Raw genomic sequence first — 11,146 nt, forward strand, 5'->3', positions numbered from 1 at the left:
CAGGTGACGGCTGTGCAGAGGCTTATAAAGGAAGCTCATGGGAGGGACAGGGGGAGGGACTGAGCGAGGAAGTGAGGGAGGGTCCAGTGTAATTCTGCCCCCAAGCTTTTACCTGCCCTGCTTTGGTGCAGGTTTCCTGCAGAGCTGCAGTCACACAGAGAACAGGATGAACCGCCACAGGAGCAGGTAGTCTTCTTCTCCACCTCATATAACAGTTTCTTAATGTCTCCACTTCACTGTGTCATCTGTCTCCACTTCACTCTGTCCTCCTGTGTCCACTTCACTCTGTCCTCATGTCTCCACTTAACTCTGTCCTCATGTCTCCACTTCACTCTGTCATCTGTCTCCATTTCACTCTGTCCTCCCTGTCTCCACTTTAGAGATCCTGCTGGAGGTCTGTATGAGTCAAGGTAAGAAGTTTCACACTTGCTGGTTGAGCAGTTTATTTTTTCTCACAGACCGGATAAGCACGGCTCATATACTAATTCTATATGATGAATATCGACTGACTATAGACTCACTCCTTGTTTTATCATCATGAAGACGATTCATACAAACACTGGAAGGATCAAAGCTCAAGCAGGAATAGGAGGGGGGCTAATAATTGTTGCTGTGGTACTAACAGAAACAGTCGAAGCACTCTTTACTAATGGTAGTGGTTACAGTAGTTGTTATGTATTGGCAACAGTAGCCGTTACTACATCTGTCACAGTAGCCATAACAGTAGTTAAAGTCGTCATTACAGTAGCCATAACAGTAGTTGTTACAGTGGTCATAACAGTCGTTATAGTTGTTGTTTCAGTAGTTACAGTGGTTGTTATGTGGTTGTAAACAATAGTTACAGGCGTTGTCGATGCAGTAGTTGTTACAATAGGTAACAACAATATTAATAACAGTAATCATTACTGTAGTTATTACACTCGTCGTAACAGGAGTCGTTACCCTAATAATGACAACGGTTGTTACATAAGCATTACACTTGACATTAAAGTAGTCATAACAGTAATTTCAGTTGCCATTATAGTAGTTGCAATATTTGTTAGTCATTACAGTAGTTATAGTTGCTATTAAAATAGCTGTCATTACAAATGTCTTTACAGTAGTCATTACAATTGTCATTACAGTAGTCATTACAGTTACTGTTATGTTGCTTATTACAATAGTCATAACAGTAGTCATTACAATAGTTGCAATATTTGTTACAGTCATTACAGTAGTTATAGTTGCTATAAAAATAGCTGTTACAGTGGTTACAGTAGTCATTACAAAAGTCTTTACAATAGTCATAACAGTAGTCATTACAGTTGTTACGTTTGTTATTACAATAGTCTTAACAGTTGTTGTTACAATGTTTTTAGAATATTCATAACAGTAGTCATTACAGTTGTTGTTAAATTTGTTATTACAGTATTCAAATTCATTACAGTAGTGATTACAGTAGTGATTACAGAAGTTAATACAGTAGTTGTGACAGTAGTTACAGTAGTCATAACAACAGTTACAGTACTAAAGGTCCCAAACGGCCCAGAGTTGGGAGTGGCTGCTATCAATTTGTGAGAGAGAGAGAGAGAGAAAGTTAGTGACATGTAATAGTGACAAAATGGTGAGTGAGAAAGGAAAGTAGCCTGAACCTATAGCAGCGTCACTAGCCTGAATCAGCTCCAGCAGCAACCTTTATTATACAGAAAATCCTTCAGCCAACCTTGAAAGTAGAGACTGTCAGCCTCCTTAGCTGAAACTGGAGCTGGTTCCACACGAGTGCAGCCTGATAGCTGAAAGCTCTGCCTCCTATTCTACTTCTAGTGAACCTAAGGACCTCCAGTAAGCAGCAAGCTGAGAACCAAATGTTCTTCTAGGGTAAAATGGGACGAACAGATCTGTGACATATAATGGAGTGTTAAGAGCTTTATAATTGAAAATCCAATCCGATCCAGTCCAACTTTATTCGATAATAAATTTGACTTTCACTTTAAAGCACATGTAAAGACACCACAGTGGACCAAAGCGCTGCCAAAAAAAAGATGTAAAAGTGCACAGTTCACATGTTAACATAAAATAGATAAAAGATACAGACAATACAATAAAATTAATACAGTTAAAACAAATCAAAGGGATCCAAAATGGGTTATATAATAACATTAAAAGAGGAGTAAAGACTGTGTAGGATGAAAAGTCAACAGCTGACGTGGTGTCTAAGGCAAAAGAGAACAGGTTTTTTTAAGGCATGTTTTAAAAACAGACAGAGAATGGGCCTGTCTGCTTGACAAGGGGTCAAGACATTTCACAGCTTTAAGGGAATGACTGCAAAGGTGTACTTCCCCTCTTAGCTTTCACACTCACACACATCTAACAGTAGTAATGTACAGTTAACTATAACTATATGGTTCGTTAGTTTTGCCATATCTAAATTATTGTATAGAAGTTTGGGGCAATAACTATAAAAGTTCATTACACCCCCTTGTTATACTCCAAAAATGGGCTGTAAGAATTCTACACAAAGTAGGATTTTGTGATCACACTAATATATTATTTTTGCAGTCTAAAATGTTAAAATTGCATGATTTAGTTGAATTCTCTACTGCCCAACTTCTGTTTAAAGCTAATAAAAATGTGCTACCTGCAAGAATACAAATGCTTTTTGCACGCACAGAAGGGGGATATAACCTGAGGGGGTGTGATAACTTTAAGGTTCAAGCAGTGTTTTCCACTAGGAAAAGTATGTGTGTGTCTGTATGTGGAGTTAAACTCTGGAACAAAATGGGAGTAGAGCACAAATATGATGTCCAAATATTCATCAGTTCAAATCAAGATATAAAAAAATAGTATGGTCAAAATACCAGAAGGAGGAAATGGGTACTTGATTACTAATGGGTGTTACAAAGTGATGTATACTTTAATGGTCAGATCTAGCTAATGATGAAGTCTATTGTTGTTATTACTATTATACTATTGCAGTTGTTATTATTGTTATTATTGTTATTGGTATCATTATTTTTATCATTATGGTTGTTATTATTGTAAGAGGATATAACATGTAATACAGTTAACAAGAAATAACCAAGTGATTATATTGTATTAGTAATATCTTACATTATCTAATAGACTATATGTCTTGGCTGTTTTTGTTGTTTTATTTTCGGTTTTATTTTAACAGTGTTATTGTAGCAGCCACATTATCATTATTATTTAAGTTTATGAACAGGGGTGGGAGTTAATAAGCTTGTCTTCTTCCCACTCCTTTTCGAGCTGGAGTGTTGATATTATTTTTTCTTTTATTGTATTTTTTTCTGGCTTTTATGCCTGTGTTGTGTAGCTCGATATAAATTTGGAAATGAATGAAAAAATGAATGAAAACTATGTACTGCTGTAACCATGGTAACAATCAGGTTTATCGATGACTGAAGTATGTGCTGTATTCTTTCAGCTCACACATGACTACAGAAAACTTCAGCCGCAAACTTCAAGAGGCCAGGTAAACTCTTCTGAGCTTCATCCATAGCTTCTTTTTTTTTGTGGGGGGGGGGAGGCAAAAGGTTTGGAGGGGGTTGGGGTGGCTTCTATGGCTTTCAGGGGGATTTTGGGTACAAAACAGTGTTTCAGAGGGCTTCAGGGGGCTTTGGGGGAGGCTCCAGGGGCTTTGATGGGCTATGCAAGGCTTTGGAGTGGTTCAGGGGAGATTGGGGGGCTTCGTTGGAGCACTGTACTCACTGCCGCTCATGTGTCCCACAGTGGTGCTGTAAAGCGTCTGGAGGACGAGCTACACCTGGTCAAAGAGAGGTACCAACACTGGAAGCTGCTTCAACCTGCTTCCACCTCTTCGCCTGCTTCCGCCCCTTCACGTGCTTCCTCCTCTTTCATCTCTTCCTCCTCTTCACTCTCTCACTGCTTGTTCTCTGCAGGATGGAGGAGATGAATGCCTTTTACATGGTGCAGCTGAGCGGAGCAGGGTAACTACATCACTCCTCCCCCCAGAAACTTCCCTTTCTCACTGTTCCCCTCCTCTTGACACATCCTAATTCATTTGTTCTCTTTTCAATCAGTTTGACTGAGATGGAACATTTTTACAAGGACAAACTGCAGAAAGAAAGGTAACCACCCGACCATCATCATACAGAGGGTCACAGGGGACGTGTTCCACCTGTCCATCATCCATAAAGGTGGTTGGTTGGTTTGTTGGCTCTGATTAGTTGGCTCGTTGGCTGGTTGGATCATTGGTTGGCTCGTTCGTTTGCTCTGTGGGATTCCAAATACAAATGTAGGAAAAGCGCCAAATAAAGCTGAGCTGTTTTTAAGTCATTTAAAAATTGCTCTATGAAATTAATTGCAGATTCATTTTTGAAGTGAAGCAGTGAAGAGCTTCTTCCACTCATGTCAAAATGTATTGTTTCTATGTTGGTTGCATTGGGTTCCTTCACTCATGTAGAAAATTATTGTTTCTATGTTGGTTGCATAGGGTTCCTTCACTCATGTAGAAATGTGTCATTTCTTTGTTCTATGTGTAGAGCGAGTATGTTGTTTGCGAAGGTATCCAGAATACTGTGACATGTGGGGTTCTCGGGCGAGAGGAAATCATATGCGTAGGTGATTGGAGACTGCACATATCAATATGAGAAAAGTGCAAACTAAAGTTGATCTGATAGAACGGATGAGCACGTGTGAGAGATAATGTGAGAGGCGTCAAAGTATTTCAAACTCTTAATTGCTTCTGCTTGAGATTATTCATTTCTTGCTCTCATGTATTTCTTTTTATGGGGGGGCGGCTGTATCTTGGTTGGTGGAGCAGTCGTCTCCCAATCGGGTTGCAGGTTTGATTCTGTCTAAACATGTCCACATATCAAAGTGTCCTTGAGCAAGACATAAACCCCAACTTTCTCCCAATGGATGGACAAGGCACCTTGCATGGCAACCACCTCCACTGGTGTGTGAGTGGGTGAATGTGATTAAAGAGGGAAATTGCTTTGGGACTGCTCAAGCGGTTGAATGTTACTATGTATGTATAATCCATTTACCATTTATTTCTTTGCAAAGTTGAAATGTATTTGTTTCTTGTGTTTGTTTTATCTTTGTAAAGCAATGTGATTTGCCTTGTGTCTGACCGATGCTCTCTGAATAATTTTGTCTGGCCATTGGTTGGGTGTCTCATTGTTTGGCTCTTCGGTTGGTTTGCTCTTATGCTTACTGGTTTGATATTTGGTTTGTTGGATCGTTGGCTTGCCCTTTGTTTATCTTGGTTTGCTCATTGGTTGATTGGTTGGTTGGTTTACTTGTTGATTGTTTTGCTCAGTTTGTTTGTTTGTTTGGTTGACATGCTCGGTTGGTTGATTGATGTGTCCAAGTACATGTGGGTTTGGCCCCACTGAGGTCATGTATCACAGTCTGAGAGAAAAGTCCAGCACGGGGTTCAAAGCACTGCTGGTCTGTCTGATGTTGTTCCTCCTGATGTCCACAGAGCTACGCTGAAGGAGAGTAAAGAAGAACTGAAGTCCTTCAAAGACAGGTGCTGTCACTAATCTGATGTGTCGACAGGTAGATGCAGGTGTGTGTGGCAGTCTGAGGATGGGGTGTGTTTATTTCTGCAGGGTGGCGGGGGACATCAATCTGTCCATGAAGACTGCAGACCTGGAGAACATGAACAGTCCTGTGAACACCACCCGACTCAAAGAGATGGATGATGGACTGAAGCTGCAGTGGATTAAAGTCAAGAAATATCTGAGATCCACAGGTTCTTCCATCGACAATGCCGAAGCTCAGATTCAGGTAGACAATGGTCGGATGGTGAGAGGTGTGAGGCTTCCACAGTTTCTTCTAACTGATGTGTTACTGTGACTTTTCCAGAAACAATTTAAAACAGCAGACATATGCATGGAGGACAAGAAGCATCTGATCCAGAAGCTGTTTGATCTGGGTCCTCTGAGCTCAGGACACATGTCTCAGAAGGTAAGGCCCTCAAAGAGTCACATGTGAAGGTGAATGGAGTTACTACAGGCTCAGTGAGAAGTTGTTCCCTCTGTTGCAGGTGATTCAGTACAGACAGTTATGTGTTCAGAACCTCCAGCTGGCTGTGTTCCACAGCAGGATGGAAGCTGCTCCTCAGGTGGGTTCCTCACAGCTCAGCACCTTCTCATCCTCACACAGAGCTCTGACATTGTCCACCGTCTGCTCCACAGCAATTTCACTCTGAGCACAGGGTGGAGAGCGATCAGGATGTGGAAGACTTCTTGACACAATGCCTCTGGGTGGGCTGCCTCATGGCTCTGAATGACCCTCCTCTTCCTCACAGCTGGGGGTGCCTCGCTTCCAGCAGCAGAGCTCCTTCTGACCAGAGAGCACATCAGGTCAACAGCAGAGACACAAGCAACCATTAAACAGCCTGAGAACCACAATTGTGTCCTTCAGTGTGCAGTGTGAAAGTCTGTCAAAGAATCTATGTCTGATGCCAACATGGAGATTCAGAGTGGAACAATAAAGCCAATCTAACCTTAACCATCTGAGTCTGGTTGTGTTTGTTCATCTGTCACACTGACACAGCAGCAGGACTGCTAGTGCTGATTGTAGTGGAAGTAGTAAGCCACGGTTCCACTGCGCAGTACGTACTGGAGCGGGGTCCAGTGGCTACCGGCTTTACCCGGCCAAAACAGGTCGTCCTCTATGACACAGAACAAACTTTCTCATTGTGAACAGCAGCGTCCAGCTCCTGCTGAAGCTCCTCCTCTCCTGTTACTGAGAGGAGCGTCTGCACTTTGTTAAAAGACCACGATGTGTCGCGCGCCGACGTTTCAATAAACCCAGTTAACAAAACAACCCGTTAGCGCAAAGCGGCGTATGTAAAAACCAATGGAGGTTTTACGGCCGATGAAATATTTAAATATTGCGGACAAGAGTGGCAATCGATCACTACCAATCAGCAGACGGCTGCATTGTCGCTCCTCCTCACAGAACCGTTCCTCGGTGCTCGGTGCCTCAATGGAGCGGTGACGGAAAATTGTAGTCGATGGTTGCATTTCTTTCCATACCATCCACGATTTTTTCGGAGCGACTGTGCACTGCTGTCGGCGCACATGGTTCAGAGACTACTCCCTGTCTGAACAATCACAAATTAAAAGCAAATAAAGAGCCAGACGGCTCAGAACTCCTGAAATGAAACCTAAACTACTTTAGAAAAGGTGGAGAACGCCGGGCAGCAGAAGTGGAGATTTCTTCTGGGTTGTTACGTTACGTTATGGAACGCGCACGGAAGTGAACCCAGAGTGGAGTATGAATACAATCATGTGTGCACATGGGACATGCGCAAGGTCTGCATACGTACCTTGCGCAAAGCATGAAGGGGCCTTAAGTAGAGTAGTACTGACTGTAGTAACAGTGTCATTGACAGTAGCAACAGTAATACTGATGGTAGAAACTGTGATACTAACAGTAGTATACTGACTGTAGTAACTGTAGTCATGACTAATTATCAGCCTCTAACATACCATACAATACCCTTGTTGTGCTACATATATTTTTTGCAATTATCACACTGATCCAAATACTTTACAACTGTTATTAGATTAACCAGCCTGAGCACCATTCTACACACATACAGGTGACTCCACATAAGCACAGACGAGTGTTCCAAGTACATTGTTTGACACAACAGACTGTCACACACTCTGACTGATTGTGTCAATCAGTCTAAGATGGTCAGTGGTGTGAACGGTGTCACAGTGCTCTCAGAGCTGAATGGAGCTGAAGAGAAGAAGTTTACTGTAAGTTGTATAAGGCTCATTTCAGTTGACAGCGTCAGTGAAAGTAAAAGTACTGGTGGCAACGTTCCTCTAACAAGTGTACGTGAGCAACCTGACAGCTGCAATAACAAGTACAGAACAGCCTGAGACAAAGGGAATTTTTACTGCACCAACAACTTCCTGCTTCAAATGTGATGTGGGGGTGAAAGGTTGGAGGTGTAGCTGGAGCTGTTTTCTATGTTAGAGCATCAACAGCTTCAGAGGGGCTTTACACCGAGATGAAGAGGAAATAAACTCAACTGAGTTTGACTGCAGTCCACTCACTATTCAAGTATGGCTGTTACTACAGTCACTTACTTCAGTCAGTACTCCCGTCCAGCTGTGTCTTCAGTAAAATTAGTACTGATGTAGTAATAGTGGTAATGACTTCAGTAACAGTGCTACTGACTGTAGTAACAGTGGTGCTGACTGTAGTAATGACTGCAATAACAGTGATACGGACTGTAATAACAGCAGTACTGACTGTAGTAAAATTAGTACTGATGCAGTAATAGTGGTATTGACTTCAGTAACAGTTATACTGACTGTAGAAACAGTGGAACTGACTGTAGTAATAGTGGTATTGACTTCAGTAACAGTAACACTGACCAGAACAGGCCCCGGTCGAAAGACAGTCAACTCTCCACCCCCAAGAGCCTCATATCCAACCCCCCACCCCATGGTTCTCCCCCCGATCTTGAGAGATACACCCACACCTACCCCCCCACAGTGACCCACCCCCACCCCCACACAAACACACACACAGACACTCACACATTCACACACATACGCTCACCCACTCACACACTCACACACTTGGGGGGGGGGTGATGCCTCTCGCCCCCCAGGCTGCCAGCTGGGCCCCCACCCGGCCACCGCGATATCCCACCCTCCACCAATCCAAGGGGAAGTAGCACCGCACCCCAGCCCCCCCACGAGCACCACGCCCGAGGGAGCGCGCCCCCCGGAGTGGGTGAATGATCTGAACATTTTCTTCAACAGATTTGAACAGCCATCCGCCCCTCCCCCGACCCATTCCATCCCGCTGCAATCACCATCACCAGCTGTCCCCACTCCCATCCCACCCCCCTGCACACCGCTCTCCGCTCCCCTCAGTGTCAGCCACACCCTCACTCCCACAACTACCAGCACACAGCAGCCCTGCTCCAGCCTGTCCTTCACAACAGTCCAGGTGAACAGAGAACTGAGGAGGCTAAAGGTCAGGAAGGCAACCGGTCCGGTGGCATCAGCTCCAGACTCCTCAGAACCTGTGCAGATCAGCTCTGTGGGGTCATGGGGCACATGTTCAACCTGAGCCTTCAACTGGGGAGAGTACCACAGCTCTGGAAGACGACCTGTGTGGTACCGGTGCCGAAGACCTCCTGCCCCAAGGACTTCAACCACTTCAGGCCGGTGGCGCTGACATCACACCTGATGAAGACCTTGGAGAGGTTGGTCTTTCTCAATCTGCGCCCTCTGGTGAGCTCATTGATGGACCATCTGCAGTTCGCCTACCAGCCATGCATCGGGGTGGAGGACGCCGTCCTCTACCTCATGGAGAGATCTCTCTCTCACCTGGAGAGGGCTGGGAGCACTGTGAGGATGATGTTCTATGATACGATATGATACGATTTCTCCAGTGCTTTCATCACCATCCAGCCCACGCTTCTGGGGGACAAGCTGCAGCACACTGGAGTTGACCTGCACCTCACATCCTGGCTCCTGGACTACCTGACCAACCGGCCACAGTTTGTGAGGACACGGGACTGTGTGTTTGACCTGGTCATCTGCAGTACGGGGCTCCACAGGGGACGGTCCTGGCTCCCTTCCTCTTCACCCTCTACACTGCAGACTTCTCCCACAACACATCCACCTGTCACCTGCAGAAGTTCTCTGACGACTCCGCCTTCGTCGGCCTCATCACCAACGACGATGAGGCGGACTACAGAGAACCTCAACCTGGACTTTTTGGACTGGTGCCAGTGGAACCACCTCCAGATCAATGCGGGTAAAACCAAAGAGCTGGTGGTGGACTTCCGCAGGCAGAGACCCACTCCCCCCACACCGGTGAACATCCAGGGAAAGGACATTGAGATAGTGGACTATTATAAGTACCTGGGTGTTCACCTGAACAATAAACTGAACTTGTCTGACAACACAAAAGCTCTCTACAAGAAGGGCCAGAGCAGACTCCATCTGCAGTGGAGACTCAGGTCCTTTGGAGTGCAGGGGGCACTCCTGAGGACCTTTTATGACTCAGTGGTGGCAGTGGTCAGCCATTTTCTATGGAGTGGTCTGCTGGAGCAGCAGCACTACGGCTGCAGACAGGAACAAACTGAACAAACTGGTGAGGAAGACCAGCTCTGTCCTGGGCTGCCCCCTGGACCCTGTGGAGGTGGTGGGAGACAGGAGGATGTTGAAGAAGCTTTCATCCCTGATGGAGACCGTCTCCCACCCCCTACATGGTACCGTCACATCACTGGGCAGCTCCTTCAGTTACAGGCTTCTCCACCAGCGGTGTCTGAAGGAGAGATACCGCCGGTCCTTCCTCCCTGCTGCAGTCAGACTCTTCAACCAAGCCTGCTCCCAGTAGACCACTGACACACCACAACCGGACAATATCACTCCACTCCAACTGTGCATTAACTATAATATTCTATAAAAACGTATTTACTATGTGCAATACATCCACCCCCATATTCTGTACATGTCCACACTTATAGGCACCGTGTGCATATTTTTTATCATATTGTATTTTTATCTGCTTTTTTTTTAGTTTTTGCTATGTGTGCTTCTTTCTCTTTACTATCCTGTTGTACCACTGCAAATTTCTCCACATGTGAGATAAATAAAGGGATGTCTTATCTTACCGCTGGTTTTGAGCTTGGTGTGTGGGACCGTAAGCAGCATTTGTTGGCCAGACCTAAGCGCTCTATTTGGGGCATATGGGTGAAGGAGGTTGGAAATATAAAACAGTGTTTGGCCATGTAATGCTTTAAAGATTACCACTAGTATTTTAAAATGAACATGGAAGGTAATCGGGAGCCAGTGAATGGAGGAGAGGACAGGGGTAATGTGGGCTCTCTGGGTTCTTCCTGTTAAAACACGAGCAGCTGCATTTTGGACAGTGAAGGCGGTTTAAAGATGACTGATTTAACCAGGTTAAGAGATAAAGGCATGTACAGTATCTCCACCTTGTGTGGCGAGATGGGTGGGATAAATAAGATTGTGGTGGAGCTTAGAGCCTAATTGAAAACTTATTGCAAAAGACTCAGCAAGTTGCTGACAACGCCACCCGGGGGATTTCACCCCGGGAATTGTTCCACCTCTGGTCACTACTGCAGAGGCACCTAGGTCCGTTATACCAAGAGGCAAGAGACGTG

General features: G+C 44.8%; 1 protein-coding gene across 2 annotated transcripts; it reads left to right on the top strand.

Annotated features, from left to right (window-relative positions):
* Positions 1 to 125: 125 nt before the first annotated feature.
* Positions 126 to 6,481, top strand: LOC308111452 (uncharacterized protein). Of its 2 annotated transcripts, none has more exons than XM_080466353.1 (11): positions 126 to 186; positions 381 to 410; positions 3,425 to 3,472; positions 3,730 to 3,777; positions 3,900 to 3,947; positions 4,041 to 4,088; positions 5,450 to 5,497; positions 5,580 to 5,757; positions 5,836 to 5,937; positions 6,017 to 6,094; positions 6,168 to 6,481. In XM_080466353.1, the coding sequence occupies exons 1-11, from the start codon at positions 167 to 169 to the stop codon at positions 6,363 to 6,365; spliced, it is 846 nt and encodes a 281-aa protein (XP_080322479.1). In that variant the 5' UTR covers positions 126 to 166; the 3' UTR covers positions 6,366 to 6,481. The 2 variants fall into 2 exon arrangements, with proteins under 2 accessions (XP_080322479.1, XP_080322480.1); XM_080466354.1 differs by having other exon boundaries at positions 143 to 186; positions 6,281 to 6,464.
* Positions 6,482 to 11,146: the final 4,665 nt, after the last annotated feature.

Source organism: Lipophrys pholis, assembly GCF_963383615.2.
Source record: "Lipophrys pholis genome assembly, chromosome: 6".
NCBI classification, from domain to species: domain Eukaryota; kingdom Metazoa; phylum Chordata; class Actinopteri; order Blenniiformes; family Blenniidae; genus Lipophrys; species Lipophrys pholis.

Bases quoted from the DNA above. Each gene is read 5' to 3' on its own strand.
- LOC308111452 (XM_080466353.1), top strand. From the start codon at position 167: ATGAACCGCCACAGGAGCAG. The intron at 3,473-3,729 runs GTAAACTCTTCT...TGTGTCCCACAG, and splicing joins CGCAAACTTCAAGAGGCCAG to TGGTGCTGTAAAGCGTCTGG. The intron at 6,095-6,167 runs GTGGGTTCCTCA...TCTGCTCCACAG, and splicing joins GGATGGAAGCTGCTCCTCAG to CAATTTCACTCTGAGCACAG.